General features: G+C 33.6%; 1 protein-coding gene and 1 long non-coding RNA gene across 2 annotated transcripts in view; both read left to right on the forward strand.

Annotated features, from left to right (window-relative positions):
- The window catches only part of LOC121494299, a 923,457-nt gene that overhangs the window by 698,248 nt on the left and 198,530 nt on the right, over window positions 1–26,679 (forward strand). The window lies entirely within an intron of this gene.
- On the forward strand, window positions 610–1,147 carry LOC121494298 (60S ribosomal protein L21-like). Its single transcript, XM_041760565.1, has one exon. The coding sequence runs from the start codon at window positions 643–645 to the stop codon at window positions 1,123–1,125; it is 483 nt and encodes a 160-aa protein (XP_041616499.1). The 5' UTR covers window positions 610–642; the 3' UTR covers window positions 1,126–1,147.

Consider the following 26,679-nt stretch of genomic DNA (forward strand, 5'->3'; position numbering starts at 1 on the left):
GAGCCTAAGACTACTCTAAAACAAAATCTAAAAGTCAAATAAAAAAAAAAAATTGTCATGGGCAGCCCAGGTGGCTCAGGGGTTTAGCGCCGCCCTATGTCGGGCTCCCTGCAAGGAGCTTGTTTCTCCCTCTGCCTGTGTCTCTGCCTCTCTCTCTCTCTCTCTCTCTCTCTGTGTCTCTCATAAATAAATGAATAAATAAATCTTTTAAAAAAATGTTGACAAAGAAAAGGACACTATCTACCATACCTAGGAATAACAGTCATGAAGACAATTTTCATTAGAACTCAAGCTGATTTTTTTTCTCAAGGTGGGAGAATGCTTAAAGTTTTAACATAACAATTTAATAACTAAAAAATAACTTCTGTTACATTTGAGTTATCACTAATTTAGTTACCTCTATTGTCTATTTAAATCTACTTATAAGCATTTATTTAATTAATTTATTAATTATTTATTTATTTTAGAGAGAAAGGGGTGGGAAGGGCAGAAGGAGAGAATCTTAAGCATGTTCCATGCACAGTGTGGAGCTGGTTTCAAGGCTCCATCTGACAACCCCTGAGATTGTGACCTGAGCCAAAATCAAGAATCTGATGCTCCTTCCTTTCGGCCGGAACCGCCATCTTCCAGTAATTTGCCAAAATGACCAACACAAAGGGAAGGAGGAGAGGTACCCGCTATATGTTCTCTAGGCCTTTTAGAAAACATGGAGTTGTTCCTTTGGCCACATACATGCGAATCTATAAGAAAGGTGATATTGTGGACATCAAGGGAATGGGCACTGTTCAAAAAGGAATGCCCCACAAATGTTACCATGGCAAAACTGGAAAGGTCTACAATGTTACTCAGCATGCTGTTGGCATTGTTGTAAACAAACAAGTTAAGGGCAAGATTCTTGCCAAGAGAATTAATGTCCGCATTGAGCATATTAAACACTCAAAGACCCGAGATAGCTTCCTGAAGCGTGTGAAGGAAAATGATCAGAAAAAGGAGGAAGCCAAAGAGAAAGGTACTTGGGTCCAACTGAAGCACCAGCCTGCCCCACCCAGAGAAGCACACTTTGTGAAAACCAATGGAAAGGAGCCTGAACTGCTGGAACCCATTCCCTATGAATTCATGGCATGATAACTGTAAAGAAAATAAAAGACCTCAGGATTGTAAAAAAAAAAAAAAAAAAAAAAAAAAAAGAATCTGATGCTCAATCAACTGAGCCACCCAGGCACCCCTACTTATAAACATTTTAATACTTGTTTATATTTGTTGAAAGATTTCTAGTTATAGTTTTTTTTTTCTAGTTATAGTTTTTAAAATCATTTTACATGTTAAGAAATCATACACATAAAATCTGTAGCTTTGCTATTCAGAGTGTAGTGCATTAACTAGCAGCATCAGCACCATCTGAGAACCTGTTAGAAAGGCTCATCTAAGGCTCTAACCCAAACCTTCTGAATCAGAATCTGCACTTAAACAATACAATGCATGGTTTCATATGCACTCTAAGACTTCAAAAGTACTGCTCTCCAAGAAGCTCTGATTTGAAAAACCCACAAAAAAATATCCTTCAGTGGTGTTCTTTGAAAGTATGTATAAACCAAATATATTTTGTAAAAAAAAAAAAAAGAAAGAAAGAAAAGAAATGGTGAATATGTAATCACACAGTAGCAGTGTTTATGTTGACAGCAAGGTGTTTCCTCTATCAGCATGAACCAAAATTGTCCAAACAGAGGCTGCCTTTGAAGAACATATTATCTTCTTTTTTTTTTTTTTGGCTTTCAAATTTGTTTTTATCATCTTCCTATTTTTTTAAAGATGTTGTAGTGAAAAATTATGATAATTACAACTTAGGATAATTGGCTGATGTTGACCATGGGTTATTATCCCATCAGCATCTTGAACTTTGAGGTGGAAGAAAAGAAAGAAGAACAGAAACAGATCATGACAGGAAAAACCACTTCCTTGATTTTGCCGTTAACTTGCCCTTTGAATTTTTATATTCATACCTCCACTCTGGCCTCAGCAAAACAACAGGTGCAAACTGCAGATGGATCCCATCGCAGTGGCAGACAGACACATCTGCCACTGGTTACATGACTCTCAATTTGAAAGATGGCCAGCAGTAACCAGATTTGTGTCCTGGGGTGGCAGGGCAGAGGGCTCCTTTGAACAGTAAGGATACTTATAGGATGTGCTATTTTCGTCTGAGCACTCAATCAAGTCTGCTTTTCCAACTTTATTTCAGAATCTTAAAAACTGATTTTCCCCCTCCTGCAGGAAGGTATAATTAAACACCTTTCTTCAAGTTGAAAAAAAGAAAAAGGAAAAAAAGGACCTTAAATAAACATATATTCAGTTTTATCACATACTGTTATATATTTATTCCCATTTTAATAATATTATATATATAAAATTCACCAAAATGGCATAAATTACGCCCCCCAAACCAAAAGTTTAAAGTATATTGCAATAAATGTCTTAGTTCTTTTTTTCAATTTTGCTCTCAGAAACAATATATTTAGGTTTTGTGAAGCAATTGGATGTTTGGCAAGTTTTACATATTTGGAATTACTAAGGCAGATACTGTTCCGCCGGCTCCAAATATGTGTGTGTGTGTGTGTGTGTGTGTATGCATGAGAAAGAAAGAATGGGAATATTTTTATATTTGAATGGAACATGAATATATTTTGATGTGTAAGATAAACTAGAACTTAATATTCTATACTTTAAATGATTATACCAATGTTAGTATTTTTATTCTTAAAAAATTCTGGGGGCAGCCCGGGTGGCTCAGTGGTTTAGCACTGCCTTCAGCTCAGAACCTGATACTGGAGACCCAGGATCCAGTCCCACGTCAGGCTCCCTACATGGATTCTACTTGTCTCTCTGCCTGTGTCTCTGCTCCCCACCCCTCTCTCTCTACCATGAATAAATTAATAAAATATTTAATTTTTTAAAAATTCTACATCAGTCAATAAATATGCACATGTTATCACATAAGAAACATATGAATGTGTCAGTGAATGTACAGTTAATACACATGTATGTGCATATGTGCATGTATTTTGAAATGTTGATTACCTAAGGTACAATGAATAATGTAACTATATAGCAAAGTCTATATGTGTTTATGTTTCTATATATGCTGATTAGATGAGATCAAATATTTTATACATTGGATTTTGTTACTATATGTAAACAATAATATTTCCATTTAAAGGTATTTTATTGACATACACAAAAATATATAGTGTTAACAGTTGTCAAGTAACTACAAATCAAAACAATTAGAAACCATTTATTTTTCCTATAAAATTTTCAAAAATTATAATGGTCAATATAAAGTCCGGTATACTAGATATTTATACTAACCAGTTTTATGTGTAAAAGTGCTTGCAGAAGCATTTTGGTGTTAGTGATAATTTGGAAACAACCTAAATATTCAACAATAGAAATTATGGCACATCTAGCCATTTAAAAAAGTACTTTGTTAGAACACTTAAATACAGGAAAATGCTCACAATATGAACTCAAATGAAAAGACACAAAATAAAAAGACAGGGCAGCTCGGGTGGCTCAGCGGTTTAGCGCCGCCTTCAGCCCAGGGCGTGATCCTGGAGACCCGGGATCGAGTCCGACGTCGGGCTCCCTGCATGGAGCCTGCTTCTCCCTCTGCCTCTGTCTCTGCCTCTCTCTGTGTCTCTCATGAATAAATAAATAAAACCTTTTAAAAAAATAAAAATAAATTTAAAAAGCAATAGAACTCTAATTTTAAACACACATATTCGGTCAATATCCACCAAGTGCCTACCTTTTTTTTTGTTTTAGTAAGCACTGTGTGGGTATTTGGATATATTAGTGAGCAGAATAGAGGCTCCTGATCTATATACATCTTATGGTTTAGAAGCAAAAAGACAAGAAACAAAAAGATTGAAACTTTTCATAGTAAAATATTGATAGTAAGATTATAGGTGAGTTATATTTTATTTCTTTCATTCCCCCTTTTCTAATCACCTACATGAATAATGAGTTACTTTTACTGTAACAAAAATGCAAATATTTAAAAATGCAAAAAAAAACTATCAGAAAAACTATTATACTACTTAAAATGTTGCTTAACTAGTACTTTAATACTAGTTAGTACTTGTGCTAACTAATCCTTAGTCCTTTTCGAGTATTCAACCGCTCCCTCAGGACTTTAACTTTAGACAATACACATATAATTTTTTTAAAATTTTTTCTTCTCTATTCCAAAGAAGCATACTGGTCTCTCTAATTTGTTCTGAAAAAAAATCAATGAAAATGTAATTAGTTGCGATTAATATGTAAATATGAATCTTTGGTCCTGGAATTGGTTTGCCTGGCCCAATTTAGCTCTGTAATTCTGAGTGATTATCTATCCATTTAGAGTAGTGCCTTGATCGTGCACATCTAGTTTGAATTCTCTTTGTAACATAACTCAATACTAATTTACCCATGACTATATGATCTGTGATTTTGTCATTTAACCAAATCACTTTTACATTTGCGTCTGATATTTTTGAAAATATCACGGTTAATGGCTGCATAATGTTATAGTTGTCCAAGTACTAAGTAGGTAATTATTCTCATTTGCACCATGACTATTATTATATTGAAATAAGCTACATTATAAAGCCTGTTGATGGGTTCCTAACCTACCTTTACCAGGCTATACAATGTGATTGTCATATTTTAGCACATCTTCCCTTGACATCTCTATGTCAGTGGTCCCAACTACAAATGTATACAAAGACTAGCCCACCAACATGAATGAATGGAGAAGGTTGGGAACAAGGGGAACAAGGTCTTTGGAGGACATGGGCCTTGAGTACAAGGGACAGCCAGTATTCAGCTTCAGCTAATTTTGCCAATCAAGAGTATTAGCCTAAATTTTCTGATTTTTTAAATAAATTAGAAAGCTACTTTTAAATGTAAAGTTTCCCAATTACATAAAACACCAATTAACCAAACACAACAGGCTAGCCAACTGGATTTGGTTTCCAAATTAGAAGAGTTCAAATTTATGAAACTTGTACATTGTTACTTGTTATAACCTTCTGGAGATATACTTTTTTGTTTCTGTTTCTGATTTTTGTTTTTTAAATATAGCATAGGGAAAAACTTTAAAGAAAGACTTACGATTTCCTTATAAGTGTATAGAAACACCCTCACCCTGAATTGTTGTCATATTTATTGATCTTCAATCAGATGATTCTCCTTAAAGTTTATTATTTTAAGTGCATCTTGCTTTAAAAATGTTAGGCTTTTTAATCTTTCATTTGATAATAAATCAACATAGGTTCATAAATGCCATGGATAATCATGACAAGAATATAGGGAAATTAAGTGTATGTGTACAAATCATACATCCAGTCTCTTGCTTCTTAAGCATTGTTTACTCTTAAATCTATAATCTAATTTTTTAAAGAAAATGCAATGTATAATAAATCTTGAGTTTTGAATGCTATGTACAATCACAATGCTCTAGCATCTCAAAAGTAGACAGGGAAAATAAAGGATCAGAACAAAGGGAACCTATTTGTTTCCAAATCAAGAACAAACAATAAACCAAGTCTTAGTGGCTATAAACTCAAGGCATCAAGCCATAGAAGAGGGTAATTTTTGCAAAATAAAGTATAGAATAATCTTCCAATGCATAAGCAAACTGTATTGAATCTAATAAATCTAAAACTCTTAATAAAGTGCTTGGCAGGAAATCATAGAGTAAATCCAGTGTTATGAGCTCATGTGCTACAGCTGTCACCAGAGGACAGGGGTGAAATTCTGAGTAGATACAAAGGCAACAACACAGAAAGTAGAGGAAAATTTCATGTCATTAACACTGTGAAGCAGTGTTTGCTCAGCTCAACACCCTCAATGATTACATTTGTTTTTCTGCATATCTACATTCTATTCGTGTAATACCCATATGGTTCAAGTGGCATCCCCATTATTAGTCTTCTGACAAGAATGTCCCTTGCAAAAGACCACGGTTTGTTTTATGGGGAAAGGACGTACTTAGACGTTTGTCTTGAGAATCCACCAAGCTTTAAGAAAGGATAATTCCCATGACTGGACAACTTTAATTCAAAAACATTAGTACTATATTTAGGTAAAGGTTTAATGAAGAAGAAGTATTACTAAGCTCAGATTCCATTCTCCAGATGCTATAAAATTGCATGTGTTACCAATTTTTGAAAATTCATATAAATTATTATTTTAATATAACAATAGTAGTAACTAATTGTTGGTAAGCAATATGCCAAGAAAAATATTGTGTATCTCACATGACTTGATTAATTTATCCTCTGTCATTCTGTGAAGTAGCTACTATTGTTACATCTGTTTTCAGATATGGAAATAGAGTAAGTGGCAGAGCTGGGATTTCAATCTGATCAGTTTGATTCAGGAAGTAGTAAACTTAACCTCTTTGAGTGTCATTATGGTGAGATATTTGCCTGGTAGGCAGTCAAATATGATTCTAAACCATACTTAGTCCAAGTCTTCAAAATGGAAAGTCTATTCATTTTGCCAACCTGCCTTTTGATTCAAATGAGGAATCTGCAGGATGCAGCTGATCACTACAAACCCCAAGAACTCCCTCATTTGCTTCAAGCCTGGCAGGGTTTATTTACCTGTATTTAATCAAATTGTAACTGAACCAAGAGTTTGTCCCTCAAGGCACAGCAAGCCAATAAAAACTGACACTGAGCTTTTGAAAGATAAGCTGTTAATGGTGTGGTTTCACCCATGAGAACAGGACCTACTGCTCAAAAGTCCTGTCTCCCTCATGGTTTGCAAGTGAGGATTTTTAAGGTCAAAATTTATAGCAGTGGACTCCTGAGAAGGTGGACGCTGTTAATTGGAGGCCCGTGATGTCATGCTAGCAGATGCTCTGGTGCCTTTCATTAAGTCCCACAGTGGTCTTCTCTATCTCAAGAGATTTGGAATCTGAAAAACATCTTTATTCCTTATGTTAAAATTTTCACTAAGTACATCTGGTGATCGTATCTATTTGTAAGCTAGTGGGGTTGCATTCTTACAGGTTTCTTGGCCAGTTCAGCTATGCCCGGGGATGATATGACCTCTATTGCTCATTCTTTCACCTGAACTGATAAGATGGAGGCCAGATTCAAATACGATTGGATTACTTGTGATTTAATTTATGCTTTAAATCTAAAATCATATTGCTAATTCTTCTTTTTAAAAAAGTATTTATTTGTTTGAAAGAGGGAGAGAGCGAGAGAAAGAGAGAAAGTGGAAAAGAGGGGAAGAGGGAAAGGGAGAGAGAGCCTGACAAGAGGCTCAATCTCATGACCTGGAGACCATGACCCTGAGATCATGACCTGAGCCAAAACCAAGAGTTGGATTCTTAACCAACTGCACCACCCAGGTGCCCCATATTGCTACTCTTCTGTTTGCTTTTGTAGGAAAGATTTTTTTTTTCTTAATTTACTGGATTATTTTGGCTGGTCTACTAATTAAATTGTTTAACATTTAATTTTGTACTTATGAGAGCTCCACAAAGACATGAAAAGCTTCAAGACAGGCAATTGAGGCTTATATGCCATTCTGAGTTAAGGAGTTAGGGGTAGGGATCTGGGGCTTCAAAAGGAAGGAAGACAATTAACGAAAAGATGGTAAGAGCAAATAATTGGAAAACAAATGTTTGTCATGACCTGCAGAGACAGTGGGACACAGAGGAAAGTAAACAAACATATCTTGCTGAGTTCCTCTTAGTTTGGCACACCTAGCTTGTACTCTTTGTAGATATTTCTGGTGGTACCTCTCTTCCAGGACCAAACATCCTCTGAATTCTCAGAGACAAATAAGGGGGAGAGGAAAGTTTTTTTGAAACAGTTGGATCTTGATTCCCTTCATCTCAAAACAGTCCACAGTACAAAGTGACATACTTTGTGGCAGCCTATTCTGATTCCCTTTAATTTCAAAGGTATTTAATATGCATAAGTGAATAAACCATTACATTCAGTCTGTATAAAGGGTGTTATCACTCATCTGCTTTGCATTGGGGAGTTTTCCTCTGAGGGTAAATTCCTCTGAATTATGCTGCCCTATGAAAGGCAACCATGCTTATCAACAACATCACTAGTGCTGCTGTATGCTGCCCTATAATATGGCAGAAACACATCCTTTATAGCAGTGTCAAGGAATCAGATCTCCCCACCAAAATGAGCTTTCCAGATAGTTCTGTGTGCCTTAGACATTGAAGAACAGCATTCAGAAATATAGCCTGCAGAGGATGCCATGACATAATCTATGTGCTTAGAGAATACTTCAACATACTCTGTGTGTGCTTGACTATCAGTTATTGCCTGGGGCTTTAAGAAATTTCTTTGTTACCTCAATCTACTGTTTTAATAAGGATTTCAGTAATTTTTCTGATGTCAGAGCACTTTCTTTTTGGGGATATGTGTTACCCCCACAGAATAGATATTATAAATACATAACACAAGCCCCTTTCTGCAGGCTAAAATTCAGTAGTTTTAGGACTCATTTACTAAAAGTTTTATGATCAGAAACTACTTTTAAAGATTTTATTTACTCATTTGAGAGAGAGAGAGTGTGTGTGCACGAGTGGGGGAGGGGTAGAGAGGGAAAGAGCGAATCTTAAGCAGACTCAGAGCTGAGTGCAGAGCCTGATTTGGGGCTAATCTCAAGACTCTGAGATTATAATCTAGGCTGAAACCAAGAGTTGGATGCTAAACCTACTGAGCCACCCTGATCAGAAACTCTTTAGCTTAACATATTAAGTTCATAGCTTTTTTTCTAAAATTGCCAGATATTATCAGGAGCATAGCCTCCCAAATAGTGGAGGAACTTCATCCTAGCCACATGATGTACCAATTTAGTAATAGAGAATATAGAAGCAGGCAGGGATAGAGGGAGGAAATAATTGAAAGCTATTTGTAGTTTAAAAAAAATTCCCAGATTTCATTCTATCATACAATAAGCTTTAAAGAAATTGCTGTTGTATTGAGACCAAACTAATTATAATGAGACAGGACCAGATAACGATAATGTGCTTTGATTTTAGAATGAAATTCAGGACATAGCTCCAGGGTCTGTTTTTAATGACACCTCCATTGATAAAGGATGTAAAATTTTCCAAGTCTATTAGCTAGTCATTTAATAGTAAATTTGACCAAGTGTAATGACACCTACATTTTCTTATTAGAGTGCTTATGGTTATCTACATAGCAAATGGCAAATTGGGGATTTATATGCCATTTAAATTAGGTTACATCTAGGAAAATTCATTCTGGATCATCATGGGAAGACAGCTCTTAAGACAGTCTAGTGGAACAGTTTTCGATGGTTTTCTGTAGTACCAAGAGTCATTAATATAACAAGAGATTCCTTTTTAGCAGAAGAGCTATTTAAATAGACAGCTAGGCATTGTAGTGCAAAACAGGCATCAGCTTAGTTTTGCACTTTGGCCTTTACTTATAACATAAAGGAGTCTCATTATGACAAGCCCCATTATGGCAGGAAATCTGTCTAATGTAGCTCATTCTTGCTCTTAGTCCAGGGAGGGTTAATTACCAGAAGAATTAATCTCACCAATAATAATATTTGTAAGGACTTTGAAGTTTACAAAGGATTTTCACATATAGTCCTGCCCTTATATCATTGCCTATACTTCTAACTGTTCTTCCTGACACCAGTTTCAACTCCTTCCAGTACATTCTCTGTATTTATGATCAAAACACAAATTTCATCACATTATTTTCCTAATTATACATTTGCAGTGTTTCCTTATTGCCTCTAGGTCATTAGCAAATCATATGGTGTAGTAAATATTGCTTGTGTGGAATCAGATTTTCCATAACACACACACACACACACACACACACACACACACACAAATATACCAAAATGTATTAAAAAGGTAGTGACAATATAGGGAGGAGTAGATGCTGCAGATCTTTGCTAGCCTTGTTTCCTAATATTTTCCATTGTAAAGAGTTCACAGCTTCCAGTGGCATCGATAATACAGGTCAGGAACCAGATAGATCTCAGACAAATTTTTAAATATCTCATATATTAAATATTTTATACAATCATGGCATAGTACTTAATACATAATAACCACTCAACAATATTTTTCTAAACTTTATTTCAATGTGGCAAGTACTGTAGTATAGCACATCCTCTACTGTGGAATTTCCACAGACTGAGGATGTTGTTATGGTAAGGTTCCAGTGTACAAATTATGTGAAAATACTGGGCAAAAGGAAAGGAAATATTTTGCCAAATGATAATATAATGTTGCAAAAGTTCTATTCAGAGGTTTTTAAAAATCTGAGTTTACAAGTGTATATTTCACAGTTGAAAATAAACTCTGGCCCATTAGATTTTTACCTACACATCGGGGACAACATCTTGTTAAAACAAGATTGTGAAGTTTATAAGAAAGTAGTAAAATCTGCCTTTTGATATAGACTTACATTTTTGTTCTTCCTGTTTCTTCTGGAATCTGCATTTTTCTGTGAATGATGAGTATTTCTCTGTCACCAAATCCTCTCTTAGCCTACGTTCATTTGGTAGTACACTGGAGAGCTGAATAAAAGTGATTAAAGACCAGGAATGTCAATGTTTTTGGCATGGAAATGGATATTTGACTTTTTCAAACATATGCTCTTGAAAATTTGCCATTCATATGTACAGACATGATTTAAATTTCTAAATATAATAAACCGTGTAAAAGGAGATATGATTTGAGGAAATGAGTATAGTAATGGTAATTATGGGAAGGACCAGTGCAAAATTACCAGTTTGAGAACACTTTATGGAACATAATGAATTGTCATAGTTTTTTTAGAATTAGAAAGATTTCTTTGACTAAATGTTAGAACATCCTGGTTTAACAGCATTCATTCTAAGAAAGACATACAAATACATTGATATAGTTTCACTGATCTCTCTTATATACAAATCATTTAAATTATAAAGAGCAAACATTCCCTTCACAAAATCTGAATATACCCTTCCTTAGCTTGAACCTTAATTGAACTTGATAAATGTAATTTGATTTTCAAGGTTGTTCCTATCATATCTTTATGAATTAAAGAAACATAACAAAAATTCCTTGTGTGTATGTTTTTTTGTAATAATGAAAAAAATCACAGTTACACATTACCTATAAAGAAAAAGAAGGAATATTATGTAGGTTGAATTTATTTATACATTACATCATATAATTCCTACAAGTCTTTTGTTTTGTTTTGTTTAATTTTTTTTAATTCCTATAACGGTCTTTTGAAAGAGGAATTATAATCTTCACTTTAGATGTAAAGTACCAGTGCAATACTATCTTTTATAGAATAAAATTACAATTGTTTAGAATGAATTGAAGATTATTGTTTCACAGTGTATTTAACATTTTCTAGATGTTGCTGTTTTTAAAGAAAAGTAGTGTAAATTTAAAAATTCAATATATTGGTGGGATCAATAATTATGATCACATTCAATATTTATAAATTCATTTTCTCTCTAAATTGAAAAGGACTGCAATTAAAGAACAAACCAGAATTATTTGTATCATTAACTTTATTATTTTCAGTTTTCAGAATAAAAGTTAATATCAACTTGTGTAATAACAACAGTCTTTTCCAAAAAGTCTATCTGTCACAACTATTTTTAATAAAAGCAAAGATAATAGGAAAAAAGTGTTCCAGTTATCTAGATATCTAATTATTTATAGATATCTATGTTATCTAGTTTTGTGAAAACACATAATACTCAGAATGTCAGAATTTTTTGTTTAGGAACATGATCTCTAAGAGTGTGATGAAAATAATAGATCATCTTCTCAGAAGAAGATCTACATATGCATACGCACTAATCCTCCAAACCTCAATCAATTAAAATCACTTTTATATATGCAGTAGTATGAAATATAGAGCCCACATATTTATGATGACCCAAGATCCTATAATTATTTACTCCCTGAAATCTTCATGCTTACCCCAAGGACTTCAAACCCCTATTACCCTCCACTGTTTGTTTTCCCTAGCATTTTCACCATCCAACATATTATATAATTTACTCATGCATTGAGTGTTCATTGCCTGTTCCACTTTCCATAATGCAGCTTCCACTAGGGCAATGCTTTTTGTCAATTATAGTCAACAGTGCACCTAGAACAGTTTCTGACACAAACCAGTCCCTCATTATTTCCTGAACTAATAAATAGATTTACAGTGACTGGATATATTGTATTAAGAATACAAGCCTCAAATTTGAATTCAAGAACCTTTCATTGAATTGTTGATCTGCATATTCCTAACTTCATCCTTTTAAAAGTAATAGATCATGGATGTGTTTGTAGTGTTTTTAGGATGAAATAACAAATATATAATCTTATAATAAACATATATTACTTATATGACTTCACAGATTGTTCCCTGAATTAGCCATAGAGTGTGGAGGCCAAAGCCACCACTTCTTATAGGATTATCAAATGTCCATATTAAGTGTCAGTTTTGATTGAAAGTTTCTTTAAGGGTAAATTGATTGTTTACAATGTCATAAAGACCAGAAAAATTTTATCAAAGATAGTGTAATTCAAATATTATTATAGCAAGTAAATTATTAAATTTGGAATTACACCCATACCAACACCCCTCCCCCCCACACACAATTAGATATTTTTCCCCAGTGTATTTACCTTAGATGATACCTATGCTTTTTCTTTGTTTTGTTGATTGGTTTTCATTATTTTATTTTGTTTTCCAGCATTGTGTCCTTACTCTCATATTTTTGGGCCATTCTTCAAATAGAATATCCAGGTTTCATTACCAATGGTAAGATGAAACCATGAACTTCAAAAGTCACCTTAATAACCAAATGTATCATGAAATGTACAAGTAGAAAAAAAGTCTATGGCATCGCCAGCCAATATATCTTTACACAGCTACTATTGAGAAGACAGACTGATAAAATGTGGGAAGATAATTCAGATTTTGTGAGGAAGGAAGAAGTGTTCTTACACTTAGGGACTATTCATTAAATTTTAGTACAAAGGAAATTTTTTATATAGCTGAGTTATCAGCCAGTGAATGAAAACAGAAGGATGAACAGTTCTCTATAATTGTTGTAGAATACTAGCCAAGTCTTGTGAGATTCAGCCTGAAGATAAGTGGGGAAGAAAGAATAGTTAAAGGGAGCTCATCGAACAGTTGATATTCTTTGTAGGGAGGGCCTCTTGGTTGTTGGATAGGAGGAATCAGGCAGATGTCAAAAATATGTTCATAGCTCCTTCCTCTACAATGACACAGGTCCTGTTAGACACTTCCTACACTGAAATAAATGACTCTGTGCACACACCAGTGTGCTAGATTGGAATATTTATTCTCCATGATATGACTACTCCTTAAAACCCAGGCTGTCTGGCAAACTATGAGTGAATGAATGAATGAATGAGTGAGATCTATGAGTCAAATGCCACAGAGAATGAGAGTTTATTGTGTTTGTCTAGATAAGGAACATACTGGGGTGTGAGTTTTGTTGTTGTTATTGTTTTTTTTAAATTTTATTTATTTATGATAGTCACACAGAGAGAGAGAGAGAGAGAGGCAGAGACACAGGCAGAGGGAGAAGTAGGCTCCATGCACCGGGAGCCCGATGTGGGATTCGATCTCGGGTCTCCAGGATCGCGCCCTGGGCCAAAGGCAGGCGCTAAACCGCTGCACCACCCAGGGATTCCCTGTTTTACCTAAACTTGTCAATTATACTCCTTACCATTATTCAGCTAAATTTCATTATTATTTTCTTAAATAATTTGTGTTATAAACAGCCAGCAAGTCCCCTTGTTCCTGTGTTTTCTCATACTGCTGTGATACCATTTTTTTGTTTGTTCAATTATTCTGTGTATGTCACACACATAAAAACATAGCAATTGAGATATTAACAATGCTAAATAATTTCATTAATAGAATATATCTCTCTATTTCTTCAGGTCTTCTTTAGTATCCCTTCATTGAGTTTCACAATTTGCTACATAAAATCTGCAAATATTCTGCATTCAACAACTATATATTTTGTAGGATTTTCTTTATTGTGAATGGTAGCATATATTCTGCTATATTTTCTAATTTGTTATTGCTATGTAGAGAAATGTGCTGACGATTTTTAGTTTACAGAAGGTCTAGAAATGCTGATAATAACAATTGGAACTTTAGAAATATGGATTAAAACATAGAGAAAAACAAAGAGAAAAATAGTAAATTAGATAATTAATTTGATGAAATTACTCAGAATGAAGTGCAGAGAAAGAAATAAAGATAAGAATATAAGAAGAAGAGAGGTGCCTGGGTGGCTCAGTCAAATGAGAATAAGTGTCTGCCTTCAGCTCAGATCATGATCCCAGGGTCCTGGGACGGAGCCCTTCATTGGGCTCCATGCTCAGAGGAGAGCCTGCTTCTCCCTCTCCTCCCCATTTGTGCTCTCTGTTGCTATCTCTCTCTCAAATGAATAAATAAAATCTTGAAAAGAAGAGAGAGAGAGAATATAAGAAGAAGAGATTGAGATAACTGAAGGAGAAAGTGAGGAGACCCAGTCTATAGTAACAAGTTCTAGAAGGGGATACTGTAGATATTGGAGAGAGAACTGTATCAAAACCTGGCCCAAGAAAGCCCAGGACTGTTCTGGTGGCCTTAGAGAAGCTTACTAGGTCATGATGCATTATGGTTAATGACATGGACTTTAGGTTTAAATTAGTATCAGTTAAAGTCATAACTCCAACATTTACTAAAAGTGTGAGGGGCCTTGTATAAAACATCTGTTTTTTTTTTTTTCTAAAGCTCAATTTCCTCATCATCCTAATGGGCATCATGTGAGCTCCTAATTTATCATATTGTCAGTGAGATAATACAAGGGCACTGTTCAGTATTGTACCTGGCACATAACACTCAGAGAATATTACCTATTATAGGATTCGAAAGTGTAACGCTACTTATATTAATAGAATAAACCAATGTATAATAAATTAATGTATTAATATATTGTATAGAATTATTTGATTAATATATCAATAATAATGTAATGGTTGATATATTATATATTGCTATATTATATTAATATTAATTATATGGAAATGTAGAGGTGCTAACTAATATCTTTAAGACCTAACTATCATGGGATTAAATACATTGTTCCTTGGAGATGAAAACACTTGTCATGCATATCTAGCACTGCTATTATTCCAATAGTAGTATAATCTTATTCTCATTTGTCAGCTCAAAAGATTCCAGTTTGGGGGGCTTAGGAATTAAGAATAGTGGGGAACTAAATTTCGGGCAAGGGGGTACTTTAGATTAAAAAAATACTAAAGCTTGGATCATTTGTCAAAATGACATACCCGAGTAGTGATAAAGCTAGGATTCAAACTCATGTGCACCCCTGTGCAAATTTCTTTCTAATAAGCCACTATGAGAGGAACTGAGTCATTGAAATGCAGAATAAGTGATAGGAGAAGCATTAAAATTATTTTTACCAATAATGTAGGAAAGAAGGAAGGAAAGAAGGAAGGAAGGGAGGAAGAAAGGAAGGAAGGATATACTATGAATACATTTTAAATAGGATATGAATTTGTACAGAGCTTGTAACAAAAAAAAATTAAGGCCTTTTTTTAATAGAATTTAAAAAGGTCTGGGAAGGAGTTAATCAAAAGATTTGTATTAGTTACCTCTAAAAAAACCCCTATTGCTTTCCATACTTGTCTACCAAGAAAATTTTATTTCCTTTTAATAATTTTATTTAAAAATGACTTTTAAAACAAAATATACTCTCAAGAAAGGCAAGAAACCACACTTGGATTTAGGATTTCGAAGGGAAGCAATAGTTTCTAATTATAACGAATTCAGAATACGAAAAAGTAGTAAAGGACAGGCTTCCACCTCCTTTCCTTCTTCTCCTCCCTCTCATACTCCCCTCACTAATTTTCCCTTTGATTTTTCCTACAGATATGGTAGTTCAGGGTGCATACTGCACAAGGGATCCAGTCTAACAGGATGAAGGAGGGCTTTAGTCCAGTGCTAAGATACCACTGCATCCACAAGAAGAAGAGAGCCATTTCTTACTTGATAACCTTTCCACTTCTGTTTTTGCATGTCTGTGCTGTGATCAAAGCAAGGGCCTTAGTTGTGAGGCTCTTAGTATTGAGGGTAGAGTGGGGAACATTGGGGGCATATGCCCTAACAGTCAGCTGTTCACCTAAGCCAAGTGGAGCTGAAATCCTGCATATGTGCCAAATGCCATTTTATCTTTCTCCTTTTCTCTGTTGCCTATCATACCCTGGACTATTCAGGACAATCAGCAATTGGACAGAACACTCAAGGAGGGAAATATTAAGCTCTACATTTTTTTAAAGATTTTATTCATTTCTTTGAGAGAGAGAGAGAGAGAGAGATCTCACCAACATGAGCAGGGGCAGGAGGAGGTCAGAAGAAGAGAGAGAAGCAGACTCCGCACTGAACAGGAGCCCAGCTCAAGGCTCCATCCCAGGCCCCCAGGATCATGATCTGAGCCAAAGGCAGATACATAAACAACTGAGCCACCAGGTGCCCCTAATGTCCACTTTTGAAGGGAAGACTATCAAATAATTTTTGGACATATTTTAAAATGAAAACTGTTTTTATATTGTTTGTATAAAAATGCAAATAAGAATTACAGTGTTATGTATACAGAGATAATCTAACAAATAATCTCACACTCTAGTTTTTGAATACAAGAGAGCAACACTATAATTTGTACTGGTTATTACAGAAAAATGTATATATACTAATTTTAAGACAACTTGACGGGATGAGCACTGGGTGTTTTTCTGTATGTTGGTAAATTGAACACCAATAAAAGTTAATTAAAAAAAAATCAAATTTAGAATATCTTAACCAACTCTTCCAATTTATAATTTTGGCTAAATATTGCTATGCTACATTCAGTATTTAACTAAAAATTATTTCTGTATTCAGAACTCTGTAAAATACCAGATTGTTATAGACTGTGAATAAATTTATGAATAAATCTATTTTCATCCTGGGATGAAAAAATATATCCCAGGGTTCCCTAGATGGCTCAGCGGTTTAGTGCCTGCCTTTGGCCCAGGGCATGATCCTGGAGTCCTAGGATCGAGTCCCACATCGGGGTCCCTGAGAGGAGCCTGCTTCTCCCTCTGCCTGTGTCTCTGCCTCTCTCTCTCTCTGTGTGTGTCTCTCATGAATAAATAAAATCTTAAAAAAAAAAAAAAGAAATAAAAAATACATCCCAGACTGAGTTCAGGTATCATTACTAATTGTAGCAAACCATATTTTATATTTAAATAGTTTCTAATTTGGTAAGCAAATATAGAAAACTTGGAATGAATTTAATGCAAAAATGCATTATATTATAAAGCAATAAAATACACTTCTGTAAAATCTGATTTCTAAGGAAGTTAATTGAGATTTTCTTAGATCACTAAAATCCTGAAGTTCTGAGTATATAATCGTTTTCAGGAAAAACATCTTTAATCTTGATATATGGTTTTTGTGCACAAGCTTTATATGAATAGGAGGGATGATGAAAAATATAAGATGATGGGATCCCTGGGCGGCTCAGCAGTTTAGCTCCTGCCTTTGGCCCAGGGCGTGATCCTGGAGTCCCAGAATCGAGTCCCACATCGGGCTCTCTGTGTGGAGCCTGCTTCTCCCTCTGCCTGTGTCCCTGCCTCTCTCTCTCTGTGTCTCTCATGAATGGATAAATAAAATCTTTAATTAAAAAATATATATATTTTATCATCATACATATCATATATATATATATATATATATATATATATATATGATATGTATGAGGCTGACAGGGGTTCCTGAGTGGCTCAATCAGTTAAGCGACCAGCTCTTGATTTCAGCTTGGGTCAGGGTCTCTGTCTCAGAGATCTTAACCAAGCCCTGCCTCTCTCCTCAGAGAATCTGCTGGAAATTCTCTCTCTCTCTCTCTTTCTCCCTTTCCCTCTGCCTCTCCTCCTGCTCATATGCACTCTCTCTGTCAAATAAATAAATCTTTTTTAAACAGAAAAATATATAAGATATTAAAAAAATATTAGTACGGTAACAAGGAAAATTAGAACAAGATTGTTCTTTTATCAACACTGCAAAAAAAAACCCTGCAAATTTAGTATTTGGCATATTATATTCTATTTAACATTCTGATATTTCCCTATTTTACTACCAATTTTTTTCCACATATCTTTATATCTTCCCATCTATTTCTTGTCCACTTGCCTCTTCCTGTCCGCTTGTACTACTGAACTGAAACTACTTTCTCCACTTTCATCTATGACACATCATTCTGTTTTCTATTTTTCACAAATCATTGAGCTTTTTATTTTTCCTATTTCTTGACTTTCTGTACTGTTGAATTTCTCTGGTTTTATAAGATTCTTTCACACGCTAATTTTTGCACCTCTACAGTATTTTTGTTTTTCAATAATTCTTTAAGGATGCATATTTCTGTAATTATCAGGGCGAACAATATAAAATGTTGTTAAAACAGTACAATTAATATGCCATTACCAACTAGTGATAAGCATTTTTAGTTTTGTTTAAGGTTATGTTTTTTTTCCTTTCTTACTATAATAGGCTGGAAGCCTGCAATGGGGGTGGTTACATGTGTTTGCCTTTGTCCACTTCTTTGCTTTTAACTATGATTTTGATTCTCCTCCTTGTGCTCCTCCCCTCTCCATGTTAGAGTTCCAGATATGTTTAAGGGCCTAATCCCTCTCTCTCATTATTTCCCTTAGTTTCTCAGACACTGGGAGTTTCCCACCTACAGTTTCTTTGACACAAGTCAATGTATCTTCATTTCTGCTCATTACTTCTTTCTCAGTCTCAAAGCTTTCTTTCTCTGACCCATCTGGTTTCTTTATAATGGAATAGTCTTGCCAAAACAATAGATCTCAATTTTATTAATGATAAAGTTTATATACTTACTTGTGTGATTTGTAAATTAAATCATATGTATAATTTGTACTTCTGAAAGATTTTAAATTAAGGGCAGGTTGTCTTTTATATTTCTTTGTACTCAAATATTTAGAATGAATTTGAGCTAATAATAATTCAATGTATTATCTAATTCATATATGTAATCCTATTAGGCTATTTAGATACTGGTTTAAAGAATATGAAATGGTACATATAGTATAGTCTTTAGTATTTAACCACATTCTGGACCACATTATTTCAGCTTTTTATCGATGTATCATATGAAAGAAAACTTGCAATCAATCATTTCTTCAACATTTTGCTAGTCTTAGAAAAATGAGGCTAATATCACAAATGATATATGAGCTGATGTTTTAAAAATATTTCTGTGTATTAACAATAACAGCTAACCCTTCTAAAATAAAAAAATGAGGTTCTTTATAAAGTGAATAATGGAAAAATATAGTATCATCCTTCCAAGGACCACTAAGTAAATACAAAAGGTACCTCTGAATACTGTATTGAATATATAAAGGTATTTACATATAATACATATGTAACATGTAGAACACTCAGATAAGAATTATTCTATTGGCATACTGGTTATTTTATGTAGCCTCTCTCTCAAAAAATATTCACAAAAGAAGTCTTTAATATTTCCTATTTTTAACTCATCATTTTGACTCAAACATTAGAATAAACACCATCTAACTTAATACTTATTTAACTTAAGTGTAATGATAAACAATGTTCACATACATGTTCCTTTGCCCATGAATAAATACATGGGCAAATACAATAAATAAATAAATAAATAAATAAATAAATAAATAAATAACCATAAGTACTATGGTTATTCTTAATTCATTTTATATATATATATATTAATTTTATACATATATTTTTTTTCCTAAAACACAAACTTTTCCAAAGGAAAACAAAAAGTTCATGGGATAATGAACACTCCAAAGAGAAAAATTATTTGCCCTGAATGGGAATAGGAATAGTGTTTTGCATTAATTCCATTATATAGCCCATCTGAGAACTGACAAAACACTTTAACACTGGTATCTAAGGAAATTTCATTTATCTTTGAATGCTTGTCTTTTATCATTTTGCTCTATTTTATTAAGTTCCTCCTTTGTGTTATAAAATAATCTGTACTAAACTGACAATTCTAATGCAACAGGGATACTATAGAATTGTAATAACTGCATCAGTAACTACTATCCATTGCTCATATACAGATACCACAGTGCTATCCTGCACTACTATGCCAATAGAGAGCCAAGACTTCAAACACCTTTGCTAAGGCTGCAGGAGTCTTAAGCAGTAGATATTTTCCTTGGGTAATAAAAAGGGTACTGTAGTCATGAAGGATGTCACTTCTCCTGCACAGTCAGGTGGGGTGGGGAGGTTGCTGTGCTGTGTTGAGGAAGAGATAAATTGTTTTGGTGATAACTGCATGCCTTCAATACAGACTAATGATCAGGTGGAAAAATGACTAAACTTCTTCAAAAAAAAAATAAAAAAATAAAAAATAAATTAAAAAAACCTCCTCAATGACCTTTACTTTGGCTCTCCCCTAGTTTTAGTTTCAGGACAGAGGGTCCTCTAACTTCCTAGGACAATTATCTCAGCTTTTGGGAATGCTCACTGGGAATGTCCTATGCTCAATCTCTTGGTATTTGTCCTCTACTTTCTTGTGATCTGTAATGACTCCCTCCCACATTCTCAACATTTCCCTCAGAGGTACTCCCTCTGCCTCAAAACCCACTCATCATATTCTCTCACAGGAGTCTTTAATAGACTATTAAAATCCAAGCAAGAACAACAAAATCATGTTTCTCTTTCCTTACAGAGAAGATTATTCAATATTCAAACCTTTGCAGAAGTGAATACATATATAACACTAGACACACATGCATGTGTATATATGCATATTTGTATTCCTTGCCCCTTCTGCAGTGGAGAAAAGGAAGCTAATATTTCTCTGTAGTCATATAAACATCATTGTCACAGCTGATATTTGGCAAATACTTACTATGAGCCAGAACTTTTCTGCACACTTTGCATACATTTTATCAGTTAATCCTTGTAATCAAGTATAAACTCTTTGTATCTCTATTTAGAGAAACTGAGTCTTAAAATAATTTTATTATTTTGCAAGATACATATATTCATTTTTGAGGCAAAAATTTATCCAATTTTAATTTTTAGACATTATTAGTAAAGTTGACTATCTTATGATGCTAATTGGTCATTGGAAGCAATCCATATTATTTCATCTTTCTTATTTCTAGGTCATTGGAGTTATATTTACTCCTAATGATTTAAAGTATTGAAAATCATGTAATAGTGAGAAAAAATACAATAGTTTTATCTGATATGTGATTTGTTTTTAATATTGAGAGTAAAAACAGCACACAGTGAAAGCATATGGCAGATAAACTTTGACATGTTATTCCATAGAAAAAATGAGGAGTTTTTGATTATAGATATATTCATTTTTTCACTTATTTCCTAATATATATTTTCTTTCATAATTTTTTTTTTGTTAATTTAAACTCGGTGACATATTCTCCATTTCTATTATCTCTTTCAAATATAGGACAAGCAACACTGATTTATAGTAATTAAGACAGGTCATCTGTTTCTGATTCATCAGGAAGCCCACGGAAAAATAGAATATTTCTTAGGTAGTTAATCAGAGCTCTATGACAACATCCAGCACACAGTGTTTTCAGTGATATTTCAAAATGTTTAACAGTGTTAGATAGCTTTTGAAGTAATTATGACTAGTATTCACAAATACAGTACTAAGATTTATGTGTCACTGGAGTTTTCTTTTTTGAATCTAGAATGCCATGAGCTGTAAGACAAATTATTATTTTTATAGAGCTCTACAAAGGGGAAAAAAAGCTAAATTATCCCATTGGGAATGCATCTTGATTTTAGAGATGTTAAAATTTGAAAAACAACATATGGTAAACACATGTAGCAGTAATTGTTACTATTGGCAGATATATGAAGTAGTATTTATAAGCAATGGAAATAGGCAGAAGCATACAGGGGTGGTGGGAGTAGAAGGTGGTACATTCTTTCTGGAGGTCATTTTGGTAATACCAATCCAGAGTTGTAAAACCATTCATATCTTTTGATTCTATAATTCTTCTTAACCAAAAGAATTAGTGATTTATGTGCAGATATTTAGCAGCAGCTTTGACACGTTAGGTTCTGCTCTGAGAATTTGGGATATGTTAAATGAGGGAACAAAGATCCTTGCCCTTCCTTATGCAAAGCACATTCTAATAGAATATATTCAAATTATCATGATATACTGTACCTTGAATAACCTATACATATATAATATAATACATATTATGTGTATAATACTTATATATACATAATATAAATGCTTAATAGAACAGTATTTGCTGTATGATTTTAATTTGTAAATGCATTTTAGCAAATAAAAACATTGCAAATACCCCACAGTAGGTGATTGGCATAATGTATTTAGCCAACTGAGCTTTATTTCCATTTGGGTTTTATTTTATAAATCTTAACCAGATTTTATTATTAAAAAATGTAAATAACTAACATGGTTATGCTTTTGCTTTACTAATCAATCTATATGTATTCTATTTTTATTCTGTGTTAATCTTAAAGTCTCAAAACAAGGTCTTAATGAGATTGTGAGCCTTGAGAGGCCAGGATTACATTAGTGCAATTCCCTTTATTTAATAAGCACTGATTCTTAAAGTGGGGCGCAACATCAACAGCCATTAAGAACTTGTCAGAAATACAAATCTGGGGACTCCACTCCTCACCTAATGAATCAGAAGTTCTGGGGGCATGGCCCAGATAACTGGATAATCAAACCATTCTGATGAGCTCTCAAGTTTGAGAGGTACTATAGTAACTCCTACTAAATTGGAAGAAGTAAACTGATGTTTATTGGGCAGCTACCAAGAATCATTCACCATAGTGGGCACTTCAACTAAATTACCTCATATGCATTCTGATAGCATACAAAAATGTATCATTAGCAGAGTCCACACCTAACTAGATCTATGCCCTTGGGCAAGTTATTTAGCTGCTGTGTTCCTCAGTTAATTTATATATAGAATAGATATAATAGAAGTGCCCTACTACTTAGGGTTTCTAAGAGGATTAATTAAATTGACCAGTGTATGAAAAATTCTAAGACATCTATAATTCTTATGTATTTGTGATCATTATTATTGTCAATTATAATCATTATTATTATTACAGCTTCAGTAAGTTAAATAACTTGCCAGATGCCATACAACTAAAATTTAATATTTTAAGTAAATATTTTCCTTCCATTTTTGTTGCACATATATAAGGACACCTATATGTGTAAACAAGGTTATAAACTTACATGGTATCTCACTAATCCCTTTCATTTATCAATGTTCAACCTATCTAGTAGAAGTGATAGCTAAATATGCAAATGTCCGTGTGTTTTTCTATTTAAAAAAAGAATAAAGAAAGAAACCAGGTATTAAGTAGTTGAAAGACGGGTGTTTTGCCTCATAGAATTGAAGGAAATAATGTTGGACTATCTTTAATATAGTTTCTATATGTTTCACACAGGCTATTGGCAACTAGAAGAATAAGAATGTTTAATGAAATATTTTCAACATTAAAATAACATGCTATGGTACACAAAACTCAACCCATAAAATTGTAATTTTACTACATATTCATAACCACAGAATAATTCCCACTATGCCATTATATATATTTTTATTGTATAAAATATTAATTGAACCTATATACTTCTCAAATATTATATTCTTCTTTGATAATGAGAGGGTTAGACAATCTGCCCTCAACGCTATATAATGCAGCATAAAATGTAACTAGTGGCTGAGTTGAGAGATGCTTCTGTAATTAAAGGGGGGAAATGAAGAATAAGATATGTGAAACTAATAAACAAATGGACAACAGCCAGACCACATATAATAATAGAATCCTGACCAACAAGCCTAAGAAGACAAATCACAACTTCTACAGCAATTGTGTCAGCATGGTCAGGAAAGTCCAGGAAATTTGGGACATTTTCAGGAGAATGACAGTCAATTTCCTTAATTTTGAATCCCCACCCTTCACTTCACACTTCCAAGTCCTAACAAACTGAAGAAAGCCAAAATGCTTCCCAAACCAATTACATAGGATATTCTTCTTGTAATTAGCCCACTCCAGTTTTTCTACGCTAATAACCTCCATTCAGAGCAAACCTGAAGCTTTCCCTTTTACTCACTGCAAAGCTCTTTGACCTTGGTCTTGGCAAGTGTTTTTTGGTTAATGACACTGAAAGCAAAAGCCGCAAAGGCAAAAAATAAACAAATGGGACTATATCAAACTAAAAAGCTTCTGCACAGCAAAGGAAGTCATTAGCAAAATGAAAAGGCAACCTACATAATGGGAAAAGTATTTGCAAACCATTTATTTGATAAAGTAAGTATTTGCAAAAGTATTTGCAAGCCATTTATTTGATCTCCATATATATAAAGAATTCACATAACTCAATAACCATAACTTTAAAATATAATTTAAAAATAAGCAGAGGAACTGAATAGACATTTTTTTCCAAAGATCTATAAATGGCCAATAGGTACATGAAAAGATGCTCAACATCACAAATGAAAACCAAGCTATGCCGAAATATCACCTCATATCTGTTAGAATGGCTATATTAGTAAGACTAGAGATGATATGAGTTGGCAAAGATGTGGAGGAAAGGGAATACTTGTGTGCTGTAGGTGGGAATGAAAATTGATACAGTCACTATGAAAAATAATATGAAACTTTCTAAAAAAATGAAAATGGAATAACCATATGATTCAGCATTCCAACTTGAGTATATATCCAGTGAATATAAAACTGAATGAAGCTCCAAAGCTTATTTGAGCTTCTGCAATAGTTGAAGTGAGATGAAAATTAATGTTGCTATAGTAACCAATTAATTCACATAAAGGTTAAGTCAGTCCAGTGAACTTTTACACATTCTTACAGATTTTCCAGTATAATCATCTCCAGTAACTTAAAAATCATTGTATTTTGCTCAGTGTTACAATTAATTTACATTTCTCCTCAAATGTAAAGGTATCTATAGCATGGCAATAGTTTTTCCTTTTTTTGAATTTAATTATATTTTGAATTCCAGTATAATTAATATACACTGTTATATTAGTTTCAGGTGTGCAATACAGTGAATGCATGACAACTTTTACGGTGACTGTTATTTTTTGAAGCTTCGTAAATTAGTGTGGTTGAATGTTAACTTCGGAAAATTATAATGGTGCCATTTGTGAAAAGTTTGAAGATCTGTTATGTTCTCATTTATAGTTTGAGGTAATTGTTGCCAATCATCTCCACAAAATAGGAAACATTTTTTTTTAGAGTTTTATTTATATAAGTAATCTCTCTGCCCTACATGGGGCCCTAACTCCCATTCCTGAGATCAAGAGTCACATGCTCTTCTGACTGAGTCAGCCAAGCGCCCCGAAAGGAAACATGTTTAATAAAGTTTCAATCTTTTGAATACTAGAGAGAGACATTTTTCAGAATAGTGTTTTCTGAGTCAGACTATCACACATAAGCATATACACATTTTAGATTAAAAGATTTAAATCCACACCACCAAAATGGATTGTATAATGTTGCTTCTTTAACTATTTGACACCAAAAATATTTGTAATAATTACTTTTTATACTTTTTTCACTAGGGTAAAACTTTAGTGTTTTTTAACATTTTGGTTTTTTGTAAGCACAATTTCAAAACAGATATTCATTTAGTTACCAAGTTATTTAAAGGTATCACTACCAACAGGCTAAAACACAAATTTCAGCCTATAATGTTTATTAGCAACTTTTTGGTTTTCTATTCATGAATTTTTTTACTTAGTCGTTTTCAAATGGCTTCCCATATATAATAAAATCCTCTCAAAAGCCCTGGATGATTAATATTTGGTATTGGTGTTAGTTAATTCACAAATAGCCTCTTTCTTCAGTAGACTGTAGATTATGGAAGACAGACTGTTTTTTGTTGTGTTATTTTTATTTCCCTTAATTGCTACAGACATGTTAATACATAGTAGGAAGTTAATAAATTCAAACAAATTTGAGTTCTGAAAGAATATGCTACCCAATTTTCTAACACATTAAAATGTATCCAAGTTATTTAAGATCAAATTAAACTAATAGAGTGATATGAGGCACATGTGTTTTTAATAGAAGCTTTATTAAGATATAATTCACATACCATAAAATTCATTCTTTGTATTATTTTTAAAGTGTACACTTTAGTGGATTTATTATATTTTGTATTGTACTAACACTAACTGATTTTAGAATGTGTTTATTATCCAAAAAGCAGTTCTGTACCCAATTAGCAGTCATTCCCATCCTCCTCACTCCTCAGTCCCTAAAACCCTCTAATCTATTTTCTGTCTCTATAGAATTTCTTTCTTGCCCATACTCAAAAGCTAACCCTTCCAAGCCTGAGATAACACTCACTGTTGATCAAGATCCAGTCTCCTCCTATTTTAGTACTCTGCTTGGGGGTTTAACAGAGCAAGGAAGTGAGGGCAGTCTGTCCTGATACAAAGTGACTGCTGGAGCCCTAGGCGTGTATTCTGCATTTCCG

This window comes from Vulpes lagopus, chromosome 7, assembly GCF_018345385.1.
Source record: "Vulpes lagopus strain Blue_001 chromosome 7, ASM1834538v1, whole genome shotgun sequence".
In the NCBI taxonomy this organism is placed as follows: Eukaryota; Metazoa; Chordata; class Mammalia; order Carnivora; family Canidae; genus Vulpes; species Vulpes lagopus.

Coding starts and splice junctions, on each gene's coding strand:
- LOC121494298 (XM_041760565.1), top strand. CDS start 643: ATGACCAACACAAAGGGAAGGAGGAGAGGTACCCGCTATATGTTCTCT.